The 23,917-nt window shown below is 43.7% G+C and overlaps 1 protein-coding gene across 3 annotated transcripts in view; it reads left to right on the top strand.

The window, feature by feature from the left end:
• The window catches only part of STAU2 (staufen double-stranded RNA binding protein 2), a 312,705-nt gene that overhangs the window by 213,083 nt on the left and 75,705 nt on the right, over positions 1-23,917 (top strand). For 2 of the 3 annotated variants that reach the window (XM_025200181.1, XM_025200170.1), the window contains exon 14: positions 3,244-3,357. The exons of the other annotated variant lie outside the window; for it this stretch is intronic. In XM_025200181.1, the coding sequence (XP_025055966.1) occupies positions 3,244-3,357 (114 nt within the window). The remainder of the gene's footprint in view (positions 1-3,243; positions 3,358-23,917) is intronic. 3 annotated transcript variants of the gene reach the window in all.

Raw genomic sequence — 23,917 nt, forward strand, 5'->3', positions numbered from 1 at the left:
TCCACTTCTGACACCAATGTTTACATCATTAATGAAGATGTTAAATAGTATGGGCCCTAGGAAAGAGCCTTGAGGGACCCCACAGGTCACAGCGCAGGTTTGATTCCACGGTGAATCTGAACAAATTTTAAGGATGTCCTACTATGGCAATGGATGTTTTGAGGACTGTGAGGGACTCAGAAATTTCTAAATAATAGGCCTATACATCATTAAGCGATGTGAGCTCAGAAGGGGAGATGATGAAAATGCTGAGTTTCATTTCTTGTTCTGCTAGCTAGCTGCATAGGCATTCTTGCTGCAAATGTAACTGTAAGCAAAGTGTTTGTTCAAAGAATCATAGAAAATTGGGGTTGGAAGGGACCTCAAGAGGTCACCTAGTCCAATCACCTGCTCAAAGCAGGACCATTCCCAACGATATCACCCCAGCCAAGGTTTTGCCTACCTGGGTCTTAAAAACTTCTAATGATGGAGACTGGACAAACTCTCTGGGTAGCCTTTTCCAGTGTTTTACTACCTTCCTAGTGAGAGAGTTTTTCTAATATCTAACCTAAACGTCCTGTGCTGCAACTTGAGACCTTTGCTCCTTGTTCTGTCATCTGCCACCACTGGGAACTGTCTAGCTCCATCCTTTTTGTAACCACCCTTCAGGTAATTGAAGGCTATTAAATCTCCACCTCCTCCCCACCCCCTCCTCCCAGCCTTCTCTTCTCCCAACTAGATAAGCCCAAGTCCCCAAGCCCTGTAACCATTTTGTTAAAGTCCTCTGGTGGACTCTCTCCAATTTGTTCACATCCTTTCTGTAATGGGGGGCCCAAAACTGGACATAGTACTCCAGATGTGGCCTCACCAGTGCCGAATACAGGGGAAAAAACACTTCTCTCAATCAGTTGACAGCACTCCTACTAATGCAGCCCAGTATACCATTAGCCTTCTTCGCAACAAGAGCACACTGATACTTCAGTCATGCTATAGGGCAGAAAGTCTCCTGCTCCAGACCTCCTGACACCCTGTAGCACATGTATGGGCTCCATAGGAAGGCAAAATCCCATTCCCTGTTCTGATGCATGCTGTGAGCATAGAACTAACTGCTTGCGCTCCTCTCTGCCACACTTCCTGCCAAGCACATATTCAAGAGAAGTATTTTAATTTGCAACTAAATACCATGGTTATGGGTGCCTGATAAGTTCTTGTAACAACAGTAGTTCCTGACAGTTAGAGAACTTCAGTTTACGTTTGTAAGCCAAGTTTCATACCTTCATACCTCTTTTGATTAATCAGAGTTAAGCCATTGTATATGTGAAGGGGCCTCTTGTGGTTTCTAAGTGACGAGTATGGCTTTTCTGGCAGAAAGCCACAAGCAATTTAGTAGGCACATATTGTGGGGGTTGACAGGGGAGAGAGAGAAAGGGGGATGGACCACAAAGCTTTAACAAGGGGTTGAGTGAAATCTATATTTCAGTACACAGTACAAGGGAAAATCCACATTCTGTAGCTCACTGAGCCCTTTCGGGCTGCTGATGTGCTGGCAGTTCGCATTGTCAATAAGGTTAATTCTTTAACATACCAAAAGCCTGATTCTCCTCTCACTTAAACTAGTCTTGCATTGGTGCAGTTCCACTTACTACAATTCAGTTATTGTCAGTTTACACCAATGAAGAACATGTATAGTACACCTGATGCATGATCCAGCATTATACATTTCTAAATCAGTTCCACAGACTCTTGGAATCATTTAATATGGTTCCTGGTTATCTTAGAAAATAATAGTATTTAAGTGTATAGCCTAAATGTAAAGATATGAGGCCTTATCCTACACATTTTCCCAAACATCTATATAGCTGTATGTACAAGCCTAAAGTGAATGTCTCCAGTAAAGGTAATCTCTTTTCCTATTTCTGACAAGGGTCACACAATCAATGTAAATTACCACCATAAACTAAATTCCAGCCCTCTTATAGAACAAAATGCTCCCACCTGCTTGTCAAGAAACAAGAAGCTACAAAGTAGACTGTAATATTTCATCAATTCAACGTGAGTGGCAACACTGTACTTACTAATAAAAGATTGAAGTTGCTTAACTTAATCTTGCCTTAAAACAGGAATACTTTCCCTTCCCCCCCCCTCCCTTTTTTTAAAAGAATGTTTAAAAATTGAATCTCGGTGGCCTTGAAGGGAAGGAAGGAAATCCAGTAGGGCTAGTATGTTCCTGTACTTCCCATGCAAGAATCTGATTAGCATGCACTTTCTGACACTGGTGGACAATGAGTTGTGCGTGAGAAAAGATAAGTTACACATCTTTAAGAGAAATGTGACTTCCTTCTCTGTTGTATGTCATTTTGATTTGATTCAAAAGTTAAAGTATCAAATTAGCAATAACAATATTGCAATGTCAAAACAATCACTGCATTTCAGTAGAGATCCCATTGCAATTTAAAAGTAATAATGCAAGTCTGTGGAGACTCCAGTAATTTAAAGCAGTTGTAGTCAACTTTCTGCCCCCGTAGATGTATGGCATGGGGCTGATCCATGGGCCGGATCCCAAGGGAGGGAGTGGCAGGGGGAAGTCTGTGGGGAAGATCCCACCCAGGGGTCAAGACATGGGGTTTGTCTGCGGGTGCAGCTTGGCACACCAGCTTAGTCCTGCATGGCAGTGACAGCCATGGACTCCCCCATGCACCAGCATGATCTGGTGTGCAGAACCATGTCTTCTCTCTTGCGGCTCCCCAAGAGGCGGGAAATTTGACGGCAGTTGAGCCATGGCAGTTAATACTGCCCCATTGCCAAGTTTCCAAGCCCATGGGAAGCATTGTGGGTCAGGTGACATGGCCACACAGGCAAGGTTTGGCCTGCAGTCTGGAGGTTGAGCACTACTGATTTAAAGTTTTTAACTAAGTTATAAAAAAAAAAAAAAATTGCTAAAAATAACATTTAGATTCAAAGCCAGAACTTAAAGCTAGATTGCCAGTTCTGTAATGATGGCATCTTTTATTAAGCCTCAAAGTTTCTAGTCACCAGAGTGACAAAGGGCTCAAAGACCTGATTAAATTACTAAAATTTGTTGCCAGTTCAGCATGTGGATACCCAGCATGTTGTACACACCCCTTTTGGTTATATTAAAAAACAGTTTGAATGTAAATGTTTGGAATTCCTTTTACAAACTTGTTGAAAAGGGACAGATTATTATAGCTTGACTCCCTTGTGCAACCTGGTGTTTAGCAGATTACGTATGTTATTCTGTTATAGGTACACGTCAGTGATAGACAAAATGGCAAAGAGTTTATGACCTGTTTGACACTGTCTCCTGTGCAGATGACTTTCCATGGTATCGGAAGCAACATTGAAGCCAGCCATGACCAGGTATAATACCTTCACCTCACACTCCTATAGTTTTATTAATAATCTACTGAGTATGACCAAGGTGTTAAAACTTCTCCCAGTTAGACACATATATTGTTTTATTTATGGCATGTCCTTGCCACAATGGTTTGCCCAGGTTGCCATAATGAAAATCTGATGTGTTCTAAAAGGTGACCTACAAGTAGCGGGAATTGTGTTTGCACCCTTTTTTGCTTCTTTGAGATATGTAGAGCAATTTGTAAGGGTGCGTTTGATTTAAAAATGGAGTGTGAGGTTTCTGCCAGATGGTTCTGCTTCTGGTTTGTTTTCTTTTATTGGGGTTTGCACTAGAAAGATTGAGTCTTATCTGCCCTGATTGCATTGGAAGATTTATAAGGGTGACTGGAGAACTAGTGGAATGAAGCTATCACACGTAACCAGAGGTTGGTAGCTGAGCAGTTGAAAGGAAGAAGAATTTTAAATCAGAACATTTAAAATAAATATTGTTCCTTTGCTATTTACGTCATTGAACTCAAGCTTCTGGCAGACAACTTAGGAGAAAATTTTCTGACATAATCATTTTCTCCTGCTGCTCAAGACGAGAGTTGAGGAGACTTCTTTTCTAGTTTTCTATTCTTCCAAAATAATCACCTGTAAGTCCATGGAAGTTAAGATTCCAGTACTGTCAGTCAGGGATGGCCAACTTGTGTCATGGGCACCACAGATGTCACAGGCAGACTCTGTGTGGCATCTGGCAAACCAGGGAGGGGACAGGCAGTGCAGTGGCAGATGGGGCAGGAAGCGGAAAGCAAAGCTGCAAATCAGGCAGGGAGCACAGGGAAGGAAGCAGAAAGCAGAGCAGCATGCCAGGTAGGGACAGAAAGCAGAGCAGTGTATCAGGCAGGAGAAGTGGATAAGAGGGGCACTTGAGGAGAGTGCAGGGCTAATTTGTAGCATGGCAGCCAAAAGGCAGGTCCCCCCCACCGTAGGTATTTTTAAAGCGGAAAACCAGTACAATAACGCTTTAAACCAAACCCTACATCTTTCAGGTCTTTATTATGTTATGAACAAAGGGCACAAGCAGTTTTCATTTATCTTTGCAAGTCACCTTTAAATTGTGGTAGACTGAAATATGTGGCACACGTTAATAGGCTAACATGGGATTCTTTGGGGAAAAGAAATTTTCTCAAGAATGAATGGAAATATTTGGGGAAAGGGTTCAGATACTTCTGGCCATATTTTAGATTTATTTTTTTTAATGAAAGTTTGTAGGCAGCTAGTTGTTCATATAAACTAAACCCATTAGTTCTTTACATAACTTGAGGATACTTCCCTTTCATAATATAATGACTCACATCTTTAATTAGTGGGAAGCTATCGTAAGTCTGACTGACTCAACAGATGCATTCTGTTCAGTGTATCATTTCATCCAGCAATTTTGTTTATGCTATTCCAAACTCTCTTCAACTTTTCTTTTAGAAAAAACACTTTCTAACCAAGTTATGTTTCAAACACCGTATTTAGACATCTTAGTCCTCTGAGATGGTCTTTTTGAATTTGTTAACTATATTGGTTTGGTCTTTGGGTTAGCACTTACTTAGGCTAAAGTATAGCGTGCAAACAGAAAAGTCCTCTGTAAACAGAAAATGCCTTCATTTTAGCCAAATAAATCATGTGAAATGCTATATAAAAGAATGTTATTTGGGTTGCAAAGTTAAGCACATAAAAGTTAGGAAATGCTGGGTTTAATTTTGCCTGTGCAACCTTAATTTGGTCCCTGGTGTGTCCATTCGGTGCTCTGAATGAAGCCCAAGGGTCTTGTGGGAAAAATATATTATTCAGTAATTAAAGGCTGTATCATCCCAGGTACAAACAAGTGGTAGAGTTTAGGTTGCTGGGGCCAGTATAAATCTCGCATTCTTAATTTCCTTTAACTCTGCTACTTAATGATGTTCTTTTGCTATAGTTCTATTGATGCAGTTTCCTAGATGCTTTTTTAAAAGCAGATGGTAAATTCTGTTATGCACCATTGTAACAATGACACCTTTTAGCGTGTATGACCAACAGGGCTTACACTCCAGCTCTTTTTCGCCACAGCACACAATTTTACTGCTTGAGCTACAGAACTAAGATAGCCTGCAGCAGAAGGAAACTGTTATCCCAGAGACAGGATGTTAGCTCTATGTTTTTCTTCTCTTTGAGTACTGGGGAACTCCTACTTTGTAGGGAGCCTCTAAAGATGAGGGGAGCTTGCTTGTGATTGTTTAGGAGGAACAGCCTACTGGAATGGGAACATTCTTAGCTGAGGAGAACAGATCTTTAACAGAAAAAAAATCCCAAGTGTTTATCAAAAACTTGAGTTAAATAATCTAGCAAAAATGAAAAAGATAAAGGTACTTAAATGGTCTGTTTAAAAATCTTTCCCCCTTTTTATTCTGTTGTGACTTGGTATAATTTTAATTTGTCTATATTACAATTTTCCATCATCTTGCAATTTACATAGTATCAAAGTCTACTATAGAGTCAGTTTAAGTAGGGAGTGGCTCTTGGTGGTACATTTGTAGATTTATTATTACTTCCTTTTTATTATTTATTTAAATAAATAACTTCCTTACTATTACTTCTTTATGCAATTATTCACTAGATTTTTTTTTAAAGATTGCAGTATTTTCATTCCTAAAATCTAAATTCTGTAAATTCAGGTTGTATGTTATGGTAATCTACCTGTGAGGTACGGAATTGTTTCATTTGGATCAGTGGAAGAACACTATTGCCCTTGCATGATAGCAATCTATGAGCATAGTACACCAGTGTAAATTATGCTGGTATACAGAGTGAATAGACCATCAGTTCTCCCATGGTAGCTGTTGCTTTGGGAGCTATTACAGGGCATTTATACACATACATTCATCATACATGCAGAGCATGCAAACTGATGCACCCAGTGCTGCGTCATTTGCATATGTATAAACGCTGAAATGCAGGTGTAGATACATGATGTAATAGACCTACGCTGGTGTAATGTATAATCTGGTGTAGACTCACCCTGGAAAAATTGCTCAGATTACCACTGAAATCTTATAGAAACTCTGTAGGCATTCTGCTTCCCTGATGAATGAGACCTACTTCTGTTGCCCTGTGGGGTCAGGCCAACTCTCAGGATCTCAATATTGCGCTGTTAGACAGGAGGGTGTGGCACAATTGCACATATACAAACACACAAATCAATTAGGTGCATACACACACACACACACACACACACACACACACTCTACAAGCTCAGGCACATACACATCCAAACCAGCCTAGGCACATGCATACCTATCATCAATTCAAGCACATACACTATACACCCCAAAAGTTAGACACAGATCACTAATTCGTATATCATACATACAATGCCATTACACACACACACACACACACACACACACACACACACACACACACACACACACACACCAGCACTCACAATGGCAGCAGGAGAAAAAGACTCAGTGGAAGGGCTGGAGTCCAGGTAGGGAAGAGAAGCAGAGTCTAAGTCCTTGGTTGAAGAGGGGGGTGGGGGGGATAGCTACCTATCCAGGCTGGAAAGGGGTCCTTGTCCCGTAGGTGTTGTCCAGAGGGGGGTCACTGGCAGGGCCTCTGGGTGGATAGGTGGTGTGGCATGGTACTGGTCCAGATGGAGAGGGCATCCCTCTGGGTCTGTCTTCACTGCCTCTTTTTATAGGGGTAGACCTTGTGTGACCCTAGTGACAGAAGGCATGCCCAGGCAAGGTTCAGACCCTGGCATACTGAGCACGTGTGCTCTATGCAGGGATGTGCAGTTTTGGGTGTCTGTAATGGTGGGGTACAATGGTAGAGTTGCTGGTTCTGCAGGGTCTTTTGTCTTTCAAATGCTGGGTTCTTGTCTCTGTTCCTGGGTGAGGTCCGTGGTTCCTGGATGAATCAATGCGAGGTGATGGCCCAGTCGTTACAGGCCATTCAGTAGAGGCTTGCTACCATTGTATTTCAGTCATTCCCAATCATCCGGGAACCAATTTACATGGGAGGGGTACGTGACTCATACAGTTGCAACATGGGATTCCCAGGCAGAGGACACAAGATGGAGGCTTGACATATAAAATGGAAACTTGACATGACTTTGGTTCACTTACAGACACAGGCCTAAACCATACAATATCCATATGAAACAATAAAAATCAATACAAAAATGATAATACAATATACAACAGTAAGAATCAGTACAAACCTAATAATAATACAATATAAAATAGTGGATATCCAAAACCAAAAACTTGTTATGAAAATAAAAATGTTAAACCTCACTTACACTTATCTATAGGGAATAGAGAGGGAGAGAAAAAGTCAGAAATGGTTGGGGAAGGGGAAGGAATGCATTTTAAAATAAATAACAAAAGCAAAACGGGGGGTTTTGCTACACTTCATTGGGTCAAAACCAGCTTTGAAGAAGCCATTTGCATCCTGATTTTTCAAAGGAAAATGTTCCAACTTGTTCCTAAGAGAGCACAGGACAAATTGTAACTAAAGGTACAAATAATAAAAAGGGAGGGATAATTTTTTGATACCCTTGCACTATAGCTTGTCATCCCCTACTTTCCCAGAATCTGGTAGCACATTTGCAAATGCTTTACTGAATAGCTACAATTTCTCATTACTTTCAATAGGAGTTAAGTCAGAGACTGCTCTGAAGTAAGATGACTGCCATTTCCCTATTTCCTGATAGCTTTTGCAAGCAAAAGTATGCTTCCCCTTAGTTAAGATGACTTCTATTCCCTACATTTTTCTGCAAGACTGAAATTAAGGTGCCCTCATAGATGATGGTGATCTATAGGCTTATAGTTTGGAAATGAATAGGAAGCTAAGGGGTGAACAGAATGCGGGTCATAGAAGGAGACAAAAAGGAATTGTGAAAAATGTGGGAGGCAGGAGAAAAAGTATAGTTTGTAGCTTTCAGTCCTGCAAAACAATTTTTAAGAGCATGAACAAGATGATCATTTAGGCTCTCAAACTGGAAGCAAAGAGTGCCTACTTTTAAGCCTATCCTCTGAGCCTGTCCTTTTTGGGGGGGCAAGATCTAACTCAGGGACAGGCAATTATTTCGGTCGGAGGGCTGCATACTGAGTTGTGTTGAACAGGATGTGTTTCAATACGGACAAGTGCAGGGTGCTGCACTTGGGTAGTAGGAACCAGCAGCACACTTATACGATGGGGAACTCCCTACTTGAGAGCACGGAGGCGGAAAGGGATCTTGGTGTCATTATTGACTCCAAGATGAACATGGGCCGACAATGCGAGGTCATGGTTGGCAGGGCTAACCGGACCTTGTCGTGCATCCACAGGTGCATCTCGAGTAGAGCCAGGGAGGTGATCCTCCCCCTCTATGCGACGCTGGTCAGGCCGCAGCTGGAGTATTGTGTCCAGTTCTGTGCGCCCCATTTCAGGAGGGATGTGGACAACATGGAGAGGGTCCAGAGGAGGGCCACCCGCATGATCCAGGGACAACAGGGCAGACCCTACAGTGAGAGACTGCGGGACCTGAACCTATTCAGCCTCCACAAGAGAAGGCTGAGGGGGGACCTGGTGACCGTCTATAAACTCACTAGGGGGAACCAGAAGGGTTTGGGGGAGACGCTGTTTCCCCTAGCCCCCGCTGGCATAACAAGGAGTAATGGGCACAAGTTGATGGAGAGGAGGTACAGATTGGACATCCGAAAAAACTACTTCACAGTTAGGGCGGCTAGGAGCTGGAACCAACTTCCAAGGGAGGTGGTGCTGGCCCCTACCCTGGGGGTCTTTAAGAAGAGGCTGGATGCCTACCTGGCTGGACTCATTTGAGTCCCGTTTTTGTTTTTAGGGTTTTTTGTTGTTCTCCCGCCCTGGCAGGGGGTCGGGCTAGAAGATCTATTAGGTCCCTTCCGACCCTAAAACTATGAAACTATGAAACTATGAGTTTTGGCAAGCCATCAAGGGCTGCATGACAGGCAGCTAGGGGCAGATAAATATTAATTTTCTAAATTTTTAGGGGCCCCAAGGGCCGGATAGAATGGTCTGGTGGGCCACATGCGGCCCGCGGGCCACATTTTGCCCTCCCCTGATCTAACTTATGGTTGATTCTTGAGTTGGCAGTACTCCTTTGAATTGCTGTTTCTTATAGTCTTGCACGGTATTTTTAGTGAAGCTTGCTATTAGTTTGCAACATAGCCTGTGTCCTAAGGCTATGCTTCCTTCATCTTGACCATAATGCTGTGTCGTCTTTTGTTGTGTTTGAGTGGATCTACTTGTTACACTGAAGAAAATATCATAATTTTATAGTCATACTTCACCGTAGCAAATTTCTAAAGGATTCCTGTTCACATTACATTTTATAAGCCACCACCATTGTTTATGCCCCAGCTTTGTAAGCTGACTGATAGCAATGGCATGCAAACTAGGATAGGCTATATACATTTCTGTTAGTATTTACCTACAACACCCACCCTGCCTGTAAGTATTAAATCTACTGGAAATACATTGAGTGGGTTATGGTGACTCCCTGAGGTATGTGGCACTTACTCCACTTGACTATAACAGATGTGGAAATGGTTCTCTGTGAACTGAAGACCTGGGATGTGAGCTGAGCAATATCAAAGGAAGACCAAAGGAGCACAAAAGCCTCTCTCACAAAACTTCTCTGTCAAAACTCCTGCTCCGTGGAGGTATCGTTCATCTGGTCATTGCCTAGCTGCTCTATAGACCTCTTTCAGATGCCCAACCTTTAGTCTATAGGTTATGCCCATTATAGAGAAAACTGATCCCCCAGTACCTTTAGAGAGACAGCTCACCTTGTGACAGAATTGTGAAAGTTTCTTGACATATATCACCAAACCTCTTCCTCTTGTCTTTCTGTCTCTCTGTAAACTGTATTCATTCATATTGACATTCCAGTTATGAGTCATCATCCCACCAGGTTTCAGTTATACCCACCACATCACAGTCTGTTATTTAGTACTTTCTGCCTGTCTCATGCTTCTTGGGTCTGTGTCTAGAATCTTTAGTACATTAATTCTCTCCTTATTCTTCATCTTCTGTTTCATATTAACTCAATTTGGATGTACATGACAGAGCATTTGCTCTTCCCTGGCAGCAGCTGAAGTTTTCTTTGACAAGCATGAGATCAAACACTTCTATTTGCTCAGATTTTAATCTTTCCTTTAAAAAAATGAAAGTATTACTAATTACCTGCCAAATGTGAACCAAAGCAGCGGTGTCGTCTTAACTCTGCAGGCGGACTGCTCAAGCAGTCTCAATCACAGGTTCTCAAACATTATCAGAGCATGAGCCACATCTTAATAGAGCTACAGAGCCGGGTTCTTCTGTGCCCTGCACAGGTGTGGTCACTTACTATAATCTTACTCAAAAGCTGCCACTCTGATTTGGAGAAGCAGCATTTCATACCTATTTTGCACTACTGTAAATGATGGCAGAACTAAGGATGGTGTTATAGGTTACCTTTAAACTGTCATAAAGGTATTTAAAATGGAAGCATTTGCCCATCAAAGGGTGCTGACCTGTGCCAAGTACCCTCTAAACATTTTAAAGCTATACCAGTTGAAGCAGGGGTTATCTTTGATCCAAGAGAGATAAAACACTGTATTTTAATTCCTCCAGCATCCCAGGATGCACCATTCTCAGTCCTTCCCACTCCTCTGCTCAGTAGGCATACTTTCAACCCTCCCCAACTTACTGCCCATGGAGGTAGTGCTGGCCTCTGAGCACTCAGGTGCAGCTCACCTGCTTGCTGCTTGCTCTAGGATCCCCATGCATTGTGGCTGGCAGTTGGTAGAAGGGGAAGGTTATAAAGCCAATTACCTGCTAATGACCATAAGCAGTTGGCTTCTAGTGTTGGGCAACCAACTCCCTCCCCACTCACCCAACCTCTCCCCACCACTGCTGGCCACTTACACCACAGCTCAGCTTCCTCTCCCCAAATTGATTCATTTGAAGAGAACCACTATTCATTTGAGATGGGCTCTGTCAGCATCGCCTTTGTCCAACCTATGAAGTGGGGCCTGCTGGATCCCAGCTCTGCCCTGGCGTGGCATGCGGTGAGCCTGCTGGGTCCTAGCTCTGCCATGGTGTGAGTACTAAGTCAACTCCCCCGAACCCAATCCCAAGTCACTGAAACACAAGTAAGATTTTGGTCGTTTATTAGTTTATTTTAATTCTTTTTTCACTCCTTTACTTCTCCCTGCTTCCCACTCACTTCAAACGTTGTTTCTTTTTTTTTTTTTCACCCCAAGACTTTTCCCCTCCCACCCACAGCTCTGGCTGGCTTCTGCTGGCGACAGAGTGAGGGAAGCAGCCAGAGCTCTTATGGTGGTTTCTCTGCCTCCAAGCTACATGCCACCCTCCCCACCCGTCTCCCATCCCAGAGGGATAGAGTCCTGGCTCCTGCCCATGCCCCTGCTTACCAGGCCGTCTAGTGGCAAGTCACAGTTATGCAGGTCTGAGACAGCATTAAGCCTTAACCTGTGACCGCTCTGAAACTGTTCTAACTTTGACAGCATAATGTTCTGCAGATTTAAAATGTTTTAAAGGTGATCTGTAGCAGCACCCTAAGACTCAGCCCAGTGTCTCTTACTACTACCTTATGTCCCTAACTTCAAACATCACTAATAAAATCCCTGTGGAAACTGAAAGGCATTGTTTACATAATATGACTATATTAGTAAAGTATTTTAACAGCGTAGCAGGTAAAAACAAGGGAGAAGAGCCATTAACATGTAATGAACCAGCTCAACAAGGACAAACAGCAAATGATCTGCTCTCTACAGCTTTAATTAGTTTCAAGAGCAGTTAGGTTTTTTTCTGTTATTGCAGAAATTCAGCAGTGAGATTTAACATTGCTGCTGCTCCTCCTTGGAAAGACAAAGAGCAGCATCAGGTCAGATTGTAGGTGTTCAAAGGGGGGTGAAGCTTCTCCCCCCTTGGAAGCTAGCTGCAATCTACTTGCATCAGGAAAGCTCTGTGGGATATATATTATGTCAGAGACATTATCTACTGCATTATCCGTCTCCATTGCAACAGTAACCTGTAGGCCCAGAAGAGAGCAGAAGAAACAGGAAGGTCTTCTTTCTGAGCAGAACTTCACTTTCATTAAACACCTACTACACAAAAGCTGATAACAAAGATGGTGCCTGGATCAGAGGCCAAGGAGCTCAGCCATAGCGTCTGGGACTGGCTTTGATCTGGGCTTCTCTTTGGGATGTTTCATTTTACCATTCTATAATGACAACTTCATTTCATTAGCAAGATTTGGAGGATTAAGCCTATTAATCATCTACTAGGTGGCTGGGAAGTTTTTCAAGTCTTGTAAATTGAAAGTAATTAACAATCAGTTAATTAAAATCAGTTAAAGGTCAGTTATCTTCTTATGCATCATTCCATTTTAGGCAAAGGGTGGTGTCACTAAAAAGTTAGGGATACCTACTGTTATATCATATCCCTCCACACTTTTATTTGGCGTCTGCCAGGATATTTGTAGGACATTTCAAATGTTAAGCAAAGTAAATTGTAAACTATTTGCTACTAACCCCTTTAATCATTTGTCATTCAATGAAGCTTCTCAACATACTAATTATATAATTGTCCTTTAAATGTGCCTAATGTTTACTTGTATGCCAAAACAATAATTTGCACATATGCATTTGCCAGGGCAGTCTTTGTCTTTCAGCTCTTCTCACTTCTAATTCAGTGAAATCACAAGGCTGACTTCATGAGCTTACCTAGCACAAAAAAGGTTATATAGTATATTAATTACTTCATCTTCTATCATACACCTACTGGATCTTTGTAGTGGAAACTAAGCTTGAAATCTTGCTCCTGTTGAGGTCCAAAGGTATTTTGCCAGTGACTTCAAAGAATCCAGGATTTTTGTGTAAGCCTTTTCACATTAGACGTAAAAAAAGATAACAAGATTTATTAATAATTACACAGGAACCACCAAGTGTTGTGCATACCTTCTACTGCAGAAGGATTAAGAGGAGAAAGAATACTAAATCATTTTTGCTGAGAGTAGTTTGTTCAAATTTCCTTCAGTTTTATTTTAAGTATATGTCTTATACCACTTTTCCCCCCCTTTCTCTTCCTAGACTATACATATATGCCTTAGCCTAGGTTAGTGGTTTTCAGCTTGTTGGCCCACGGACTCCTGGGCATCCTCAGGATATGTCTAAGGGTTCTGCAAAAGATGTTTATGACTAATCAAAAGTATGTGAATACCCACACATACATTTCAAAGAGGTCCAAACCTCCATTCAAAATTTCCAAAAATTCTATTTGAAATGTTTTAGGGGTCCACAAATGAAAAAAGGTTGAAAACCACTGTGTGACAGGGGGCTGTCATGAGGTTGGACCCAATGCTGGCCCACCCACCTGTCTAGGGCAGTCTGCCCTGTTTCTTCTGCCACCTCTTGATGTATAAATAACTGATGTAATAATGCGGGAGGCTGGCCATGAAGTGCCTGATGCCTGGGCCTTGATACACAGCTCCAACCTCCACTATACCGTGTCCCCTGCCTTGCAGATGGCATCCAAAGTGTGAATTCTGCCTCAGGGATCCTTATCTGTTCCTGGGCTTCCTGCCCTCTCACTAGAACTTATGCTCTAAAACCATTGGGGCCAGCCTGTACACAATCCTTCAGGCCACACAAGACCTACTCTGCGCCCTCATGTGCAGCCCTTCAGGCCACCCCTGCAACCCTACTCTGTGCAGCCTGTTACCCATTCTGTGCTCCCTCACTGGGGCCAACACTCCACCCCCTTTACTGGGGCCATGGGGTCTTATACCACATGGGACTCAGGTGTCCATAGACATGCCTGGACCCTTAACCTGTTCCTACTATGGAGTTACCCACCAGGTTGTGGGGGCTGAGGCTAAAAGGTGCCCCATACTTGTCTTTCACTAGGGAGGCAACTGGTATGGCATTTCCTGGGGACCACCCTGCCACATGCAGGCCCACTACACTGTCCTGCCCTAGCAGGGTGTAGTTTTACATCATACCCCAGAACCAGGAACCTCCACCATCCCCATAGTTCCTGCCCTGTACCTCAAAAGATAATACGTGAGCAGTAGCTCCAGCCAGGTGATGTTCCCCCTCCAGCTGCTTACAGCAAACTGCTGGACTTCCTGCTCAAAGCCTGCTCTTATATCTAGCAACTGGGCCCTCTTCCCAATCAGGTGACTTCCTGCTGGCCATGTGACTCCTGATTGGGAGTGCAGCCATCTGAAGGCTGCTCTGCTGCCTGTTCTGGCCCTTAAAGTGGCAGGGCCTGCCACACACTGGCTTAGGTGATTAACTAGGGTTTGAGCACTTGTGGTAGCCAACCTTGAGTCATGTAGGAGCACTGACTAAGACCAGATTTTCACCTTAGACCAGAGGAGTCAAAGATATGGCCCACAGGCTGAATCATCCTCATCATCCAGCCCTGGTTGCTTGCCCCTAGGTCCAGAGTTGATCCACACACTGCACATGGTGAACAGTGGTCCAGGACACATGCTACATACAGCACCCACCCCATCTGGTCCGGAACACAGACCACATACAGCACCTGCCCTGGCCCGGCTGGGACACGTACTGCACACAACACCTGCCCCAGCCAGTCCCACACATGTTGGACCCAGCACCTCCTGGCCAGTCTGGAATCTAGGCTACATGCAGTGGCCCTCCCCTCTTTCCTTCCTGCTACCCCGAAGGCATTCTGGGGTGGATGCCACACACAGCATGGATCCTAGACCAACTGGAGTAAGCACTACATGTGGCATCCATCCTAGATTAGCTTGGCATAGGCACTTGCCTGCAGCATAGTCCTGTACTGGCCAGACTGCCAGAGTGAGCAACGCATGCACTAGATCCAGCATGCATGGGGATGGGGAGCAGTCTGTGGCCTGATCCAGTCTGTAGGGCTGGCCGGATACTGTTCATTGGTTCCAAATATTGGCCCCACACCAGTCATCTGGCCTACAGGATGACTTATTGCCCATCCCCTGCAGGTTTGTTGTCAGAATTACAATGTTGTGCTGTTTCTTAGAAAAAGCTTGTGGGTAGGAGAGATGATGCTACATCCTAGCTGTTCTTACATTCATGGTATCATTAGAGTTGAAAAGCTCACCTTCTCTTTTCACTTAGGATAGCTAATGCTAAGCTGAAGGGGAAAACATGCCTTGAAGTTGTCCAGAGGAAAAGGTAGTATTTCTCAAGGTCTCATCTTACTCCCAGCCCCAAACAAATCTTGGTTGTAGTATCTCACTAATATTAGATTTGCTTTAGTAACAGCTTCTTGACTAAAGGTTCCATCACCTTTTACTTGGAAACTCTAGATTACTGAAACATTTAAAAGGTAAAGCTAGTGCTACCTATCACAATTTCTTATAAATTTCCAGGTATTCATCTTTCTTCTAACCCTTACTGGACAGTTCAGATCATAAGTTGTATTCCAATATTAGTATTTCCAGTACTTTAGGATCCATCACATTTGCAAAAGATACCAACCATTCCTAGGTGTTTTGTTCTGCTACGGGACTGGACTAACTGATGTAACAGCTTCAAAAAAGAGAAATTTCACAAGAGCAAAGCAGTAGTGAACCCAAGGCACCAGTTCAGTTCTGGTCAGGAGGGACAGAGAAAAACGATTACTAAATTTCCCTAATTTGGTGACTAGGGGCATATCCCAGAGTGATGAAGACCTGGTCTAGCCAATTCAGCATCCTCTATTAACTGGCACAATAGAAGCATTGGGAGTGTGCTGGTGCAGGCTTGGGGCCTACCACCTTCCAGTAATAATGTCTAGCTAGCAGAAGAGTCTCTAAAAGTGTTGTGCTTGCCAAAATTCTGTAGAGCACCTCTCAGGCTACTTTGTCCCGTAAGGTAAAGAGCAAGGAGTATCAAGATTGTCAAACCCCTATTACCATGATATGTTGTTAATGTACACTACAGAAGTACAGAAGTATTCCCTTGATAACAAGTGTTTATACGTATTTACTTTTCATACTTTAAATACATATCCATAGAGAAAATGAAAATAAAGGAGTAAAAGTCATAATAATTCTTCCTTCTAATTACTTCACAAAGCAGCAGTTTTCCCAGCCCACTGTTTCACTCCTCAACCTGTCCTGTCCAAAATCTTGTAAAAATATATAACTTTTATAGAGAAATGGCCTACCTTAAGACTACGAATGTAGTTTTGTGGTGATTGGTCCACAACTTTGAACACAAGAGGTCAGATTGACCAGGAACCCCCGCAAATTGAGAGTAAAACTCTACTTCTCTAATCTGGTTCTATCATAGTACTTAGGGTTGGAAGGGACCTAAACAGATCATCAGGTCTGACCCCTTGCCCCGGGCAGGAACGGGTGCCGAGGTCATATCACCCCAGCCAGATATCTGTCCAGTCTCCTCTTGAAGACCCCCAGGGTAGGAGAGAGCACCACCTCACTTGGGAGTCCATTCCAGAGCCTGACAGCCCTAACTGTAAAGTAATGTCACCTGATGTCCAGCCTGAACCTTCTCTCTAACAATTTGTGGCTGTTATTCCTGGTAACCCCAGGTGGTGCCCAAGGGAACAGAGCTTCCCCCATTTCCCGCTGGTCCCCCCTGGTGAGTTTGTAAATTGCCACCAAATCCCCTCTCAGCCTTCTCTTGTGGAGGCTGAATAGGTTCAGGCTCTTTAGCCTTTCTTCGTAGGGCCTGCCCTGCTGCCCCTTGACCATGCGAGTGGCCCTCCTCTGGACCCTCTGAATGCTAGCCACATCCCTCTTGAAGTACGGCTCCCCGAATTAGACACAGTACTCCAACTGTGGCCCGGCCAATGCTGCATAGAGGGGAAGGATCACCTCCCTGGACCTACTTGCGATGCATCTGTAGATGCATGACAAGGTGCATTTTAAAACTGTCAAAGGACTTCTCACGAGTTGGGAGATGGAGTGAGAAATAGGACTTTTGTCTTCAGGTTATAATAAGCTTGTGAGACAATGACATACCACTGTACCAGAGTACACAGCATGGTAGAATTATCAAGCATTACCTATGCTGTCAAAAATGTAGGTTAAGTCTTCCTGGGCACATAGACACATGCAATTAATTCAAAGCAATAAATGCATATCACGCTGGACTTTATTGCTCCCCGGAGAATGTGCTCACTGTTTGAATGTATACCCAGGACCGCAGCATGTTGAGCCTGGTCGGAGCAGCCTCAGCTGGCAGGGGATCTCGGGGGTCAGCCTGTCAATCTGTGGCTGCTCTGACCCACCCCAACCCCACTCTAAATGGGTGGGTTGGGGCACAAATGTGCTCCAGTGCAGGGCTAGCCAGCAGGCAGCCCCTGCATTGAAGCACTCTTGCACTCCAGCCCGCCCCATCAGTGTCTGCATGTGCACTGCTGCGCATGAAAAAATTCCACAGCAGGGCCATACGTGTAGACACCGAGATGCTTACTGTGGAGCTCATTGGGCAGCTCCACAGTAAGCGTCTCATATGGACACACCCCTTCTGACTGAAATTTGAATGCACTTCTCTCAGGTCTCAGGAGAATACTCTTAATCGCCATGCTTTATATCCTAGAGCATGGTGGTTACATGGGAGATGAGAGTTCATATCCTCTCAAGCAGAGTTGGAACTTTTGAAGCAGGGTTTCCTACATCCTTCATAAATATCCTAACTGCTGGGCTCTTGGATGAAGGGGGGCAGCAAGACTACTCCCCCCTCCTCTTTTTTTAATCTAAACCTGAATTTTCTTTTCTTTATTACAAATGCTCCAAAACTAAAAATTTAGACAACCTCTTACACGTTACAGTTATCGTGCAATTAACTGGTTCATTGCGCAGTTACCTTGACACCAGCTACACGTGCCAAGTATCTATCATACCACAAAAAGCTCCAACCAGCTATAAAATCACACCTCAAAAACCTATACTAACTTTAAAGCTGGTTGATATCAAGTTTTCATTTGCACATGTAGTACAGCCTCCCCTGTGGCTGGGAGCTCCATCAGCTGATGGAACTCCCAGCCACCAGGGTGCACCATGCCAAGCTGGGTCCCAGCAGGCATGGGGCATTGCTGCAGTCTCCCAGTCTTGGGGGTTTCATGCACCACCAAGCCTGAGAGATCACAGCAGCTGTGATCTTTTTGCTGGTGCAGGAGGAGCCCAGGATCAGGCTCCCCTTGCCAGGTGCTCCCCCTGTCCCATCAATAAGGCACTATGGGGATCTAATACACAATTCCACGATCCCATCTCCTGCCATGCATGTCTGGCATTGCAAAAGTTCCGATTGTGTGGCTCATGCATTAGATCCCATCATGCCTTTACCTGCATGTATAGAGGGGCCCTTAGAAAGAGTTGTCTTCAACATTTTATTTTTTATTTCACTTTTAGCTGAAAATGTACAGCATTTGTCCCAAATGTATAAACAGGTTAAGCTATGTCAAAAGTGCATCCTTTCTATAAATGTATTGTTTGCTGAAAAAGTAACCACCCACCTGTGTAACCATTTATGGTACCATATTTTCCAGTGCTAGCAGTGTTGTTCAAATCTTTCAACCACCTACAAACAAGAATTTAAGGGTAACACAAAATGGGGACCTCTATAGCAGGCAGACAGGCTCTTTAAGATAGTGTATTGTTTAGTCAGAATCATCACACCCTCCCATCCATATCCGCTAGCATGCCTTTCACGTTAGTACAACTGAAAGTGATGCTTTATCGACTTTTCAACCTTTCACCTGTGCACCTTGTTTTACATTTGTAAATCTAATATAGTAGAATCCCTTTGACTGGAAACCTGAATAACAGTTTAGTGAGACAAAGACAGCAAAATAAATTCAACATAGTATAGTTCCATTACCTCTGTGTCCCCTTGGCATATCTTATTCAGTTAAATAAAAGCACATCCATTGCTGGTACTGGTGGCAAGTCTCACCCCGTGGCTCAAAAACTTGAATTGAGAACATAACTTCCTATTGCATGGGACTTACAACTATTAGTTCTATTTATGACTTAAAAAGGTCACCCTTACTTTAGTGTCCTGTCTAAATATTTAATGCTTTAACACTTTTTAAGGTGTTAATGAATTTAATATCTCCCAGCTCAATCACTTATATGAGTCTGACGTTGAATGATCACTAAATTGTCATGTTTGGTCCACTACCACATTGTCATTCATCTGAAGACTACTGGGCACATATGAAGCCCTACTCATTTCAGTAGGGCTCCATATGAGCACATCAGTTTCATACAGGTAGATGACTATGTAGGACTCAACGCTTGGTTTCCCGTATATGGCAGTTACCAGGATTAGTAAGAAGATCAGTTATCATTGCATATATAAGTAAATTTATATATGAACAATTACTAAATTATCAGAGGAAGAAAACCAGGAAGAAATATTTGACATGACTTTCTAATCTTCATAATTGTAATATAAAGAGATATGAGTTTAGAAACAGGGGTGGATTAACACATGGGCCCACAGGGCCTGGGCCCAGGGGTCCCTGCCAATCACTGCCCCACTAGAGTGCCAAGGGCAGCACGGCCCAGGCAAGCATCCTGGTCATGGGCATTCAGGGTGAACAACATGTGCCTCCTCCCCTCCGGCTGGGCCAGGGCCAGGGGCTAGGAGCGGGTGTGGGGCTCACTGGGGGTGTCGGTGGCTCCCCACAGACGTTTGCTGCCAGGAAGCCCCATGGGCGGCCCCACTTCCCACTGTCTGCGGGCAGCTGCTGGCCCCAGCACTACTGGGACAGAATGGGGCAGGACAGCCCTGCCCTGCCAGGGCCAGCAAAGGGACAGGCAGGCAGCCAGGACAGTGTGGAGCCCATGGCCCCCTCACATTCCCCCACATCCCTCAGCTGGCGCTGGCGCTGGCGCTGGCCCCAGCTTGTCCCATGGCACTGGGGGACTGCAACCCCGGCTGTGTGACGCCCGCCAGGCAGAGGGGGCAGGCCAGGCCAGGGCTGTATTCACCTCAGTGGTACCTGCATCCCTGGCTCACCCTGAATGTGCCGAGGAGGCCACGCGGGCCCAGCCACAGCCCCCCTGGCAGGCACAGAGGGAACCTGCCTTCACCTGGTGGGGGGCCCCCAATTTTCTGTTTGCCCAGGGCCCCAATAAATCTTAATTTACCACAGTTTAGAAGGGAAATGACCAAAAGAGAAAGGAGAGGTGGCTGAAGAGTGATGGCCCTAAGGATGCCTGGGGAAGACTGGCCCTACAAATGCTTCTAGAAATTAATTCTAACTCCTGGTGGGCACTGTTCACATCACATCTCTGCTGCACTGAAAACATATGGCAGGATTAGTAGTTCTTGTCTGAGAGCCAGGTGCTACAACAGGCCTTGCAATGTAAGACTGAGGTGCATTGACAGAACTCTGCTGGGCCTCATTTACCCTTTCAGATCAAAAATAGTAGCATGTAAAGCAGAGGCCGGCAGTTATTTAGTGTGGAGGGCTGCTTAAAAAGTTTCGGTGAGCTGTCAAGAGCCACATGGGTGGCCCCGCCCCTTGACAGTTGCCCCGCCCCTTTGTTACCACCTTGGGACCAGACGCCTCACCCCTAACCCCTGAACTTTGCCACTGGAAGTCCCTCCCCTTGCCCCCGTAAAATGCTCCTTTTGGGAGGAGAGGTTACGATCTTAGAACCAGAAAGAAACAAAATCATATACTAAAAGTCAAACAGCTACTAAAACATATTTTAATTTTATTACAAAAAATATTTTGGTCATGATTTGTGTTCATGTTCTATATGTAGAAGTGATTGCATGACAACTCAAAAATAAATTCTTAGTCTTGTATATTGTGTGGGGGGGTGTATGGTGGGGTGTGGGTGGGTGTGCGGTGGTGTGGTGTGGTTTGGGGTTGTGGGGGGGGTGGAGCCAGCAGGAGACCAGGGAAGTGGAGCAGGTCCCTGGAGCTGTAGCAGCAGCAGCCCTGCATGGAAGCTGCATGCTGCCCAGGGTGGGCCCTTCCACCCACGGGGGAGAGCAAGGTGCAATAAGGTATGTTTGGTGCTGTGTGTACATGTGGGTGTCTCACTCCCACCTTCATGGGTGGAAGGGCTGGACAGGGCACAATTTGTTGGTGGGCACTGCAAGCCAGATGGAAGTGCTTGGCAGGCAAGATGCAGCCTGCGGGCCATATTTTGTCTGCCCCTGATGTAAAGGGTTTGATATGCCAGGGACTGTTTTGCAGTATACCTAAGGCAAACGATGTTGAGAAGATTTGTGGAAATATATAGTTTTGTGATCATAATTTTAAAAAACCTATATCTTATGGCTTGTTTAACTTCACTCTTAACTATCACTTAAAAGGCTTTCAACCAATAACCTTCACGTACATCTGCTTAATGGACTTTGTAGTTTAGAAACCAGTTCTAAAGATGGCTTATTAACTTTATTTAACAACTATCCATTATCCAACAGCTGAAGTTTTCTAATTGTTAAAAAAAGGAAAACCGAGTTTACACAATAGAAGTTCTTTTCCTATTCCCAAATTAATTACTTTGAAATATCTCACAGATTACATCAGTTTCTTGCTTGCATTCGTGTTGCAAGATGGCATCTATTGTATATCATTAGTGATGCATTAAATTAGTTGTTTACATTATAAAATCTAAACATACTAGAATCTTTTGTGTTTGCCTTCAAAGATTCTTATTCTAATAAAGCTTTCTGAAACAAGTAAGGTTGTCTTTTTTGTTTAGTTAATGCATCAGTGGAGAACCTAAAGATCTGTAGTCTCTAGCCATCCCTGTCTCTGTTTAGTAGAGTGTGAGAAAATTATCTTTGAGGCAATATATATTTTCACTGAAAATGGAGGGTAATAATTTTAATTTATTCATTTTACCTTGAGAGATGGTAACATCTGAGCAAAAAAGGCAAGGAAAATGTTATCTTAATTTGTCCAGTTCTCATAGAGATACAGTGATTCTTAAACAGCAGTTACAGTTGCCCACATAACTTTATGGTTAGTTGGCTGTGTGTGAAAACCTGCTGCTTTACTTCTATTGTTCCTGAGTCCTGTGCTCAGATCCCCTTGCCAGTTACTTGCACTAACTGTCTGGTGTTAAAGGAATAGCAGCAAGGAAAGAACCTTATTCACTAGAATTGTAAAGCAACTTTGTAATGTGAACACCTGATTTTATAATTCAACACAAAAGTTGACATAAACATACTGAAAAGTTAAAAAATAAAAACAAAAAAGCCACCCCAAAACTTAAGCTCATTGGGCCTTTGTACACAAGCATGCATCACAGCGGCAGGTGCTTTGAAAAGCACGCAGCACTGCAGCGCACGCAGTTGTGTAAGTGGTGAAAGGCACATCAGCACTGAGAAAATAGCATCAGTAGGCTTTTGAACTAAAACACATTAGAGGTACATTAGTTCAAAAGCACACTGCTGCCATTTTCTGCATGCTGACCCACATTTTGCCACTTATACAGCTGCACGCGGTAGTTCACATCAGTTTGCTTGTGGAGCAGGCTCGATTAATTGAGTCTGCTCCAAAGTGGCGGATCTCCAGTGCGTTGCAAGATGAAAACGTAGATGCCCATTATACCTACAGTGTGGTTTAGGCCTCTGTGTAGGGGATAGAGTGAAGGGAGCAAAGGGACTTCCCACTGGAGGGCTGGGGAGGAGACAGGGACAAACTCCAATCCCAAACTTCCGCAGCAAAGCTGATTTACATGGAAAGCAATGTATGCTTCATTCCTTTTAAGGATTGTATTAGGCAAGGAGTCACAAGGCCCCCTGGAATGCCTACTGTGTCAGAGTGGCACCCCGCCATACCCAACCAGTCTAGACTCTACTGACATGACTACGCTCTCAATAGGCTTTTCACTAGATCACATATCAGTTCAACAAAAGAAATTAATAGATCAACATATGCTTTAAGGTAGGTCCATCTGCCTTGCAAAATTGGTGTTGAGTTTATTTCTCAGGTACAAATTTACCTGCCTGTCCATATTATAAATATAATGAAAAAATAATAGTATTGCACCTCCCTGTCAAAAATAGCCTGGAAGTCAATGGTTAAATATGTGAGACAACCATGATGGTTACAGCATCACTCTAACACTACCAGAGGTCAAGCATAATATCCACAAGAGTCCTTTTTAGCAAAGATGTGCCTGAAGGCAAGAAGAGCAGCTATCTTTAGAAGCAGATTATCTTGTCTTCAAAAAAATATGTCTCTTCATAAAAGCAAACCCACTGATTTGCGTAGCTAAGTAGACAGTAGAAAGTACAATAATACAGCAACCAGTATATTTTAACTTACTATAATAGGAGATGATAAGCAAAGGAATTAAAAGAAACAGTGGAAACCTGTGGAGAAAACAGGAAACAGATTTTGATGGAGCTATAAAAGATCATAGGGAACATTTTAACATCTTAATTCTGATCATAATTAAATAGCAAGAAAAGTGATCCAGGGCGCATCCAGACGAGTATGTATATGCCTCTTGCAGCATTGCAAACCAGTTTGAGACACTGCAGGAGGTACACTGTAAACCAAAAAAATGTTCCCTACA

This window comes from Alligator sinensis, unplaced genomic scaffold (genome assembly GCF_000455745.1).
Source record: "Alligator sinensis unplaced genomic scaffold, ASM45574v1 scaffold71_1, whole genome shotgun sequence".
In the NCBI taxonomy this organism is placed as follows: Eukaryota; Metazoa; Chordata; order Crocodylia; family Alligatoridae; genus Alligator; species Alligator sinensis.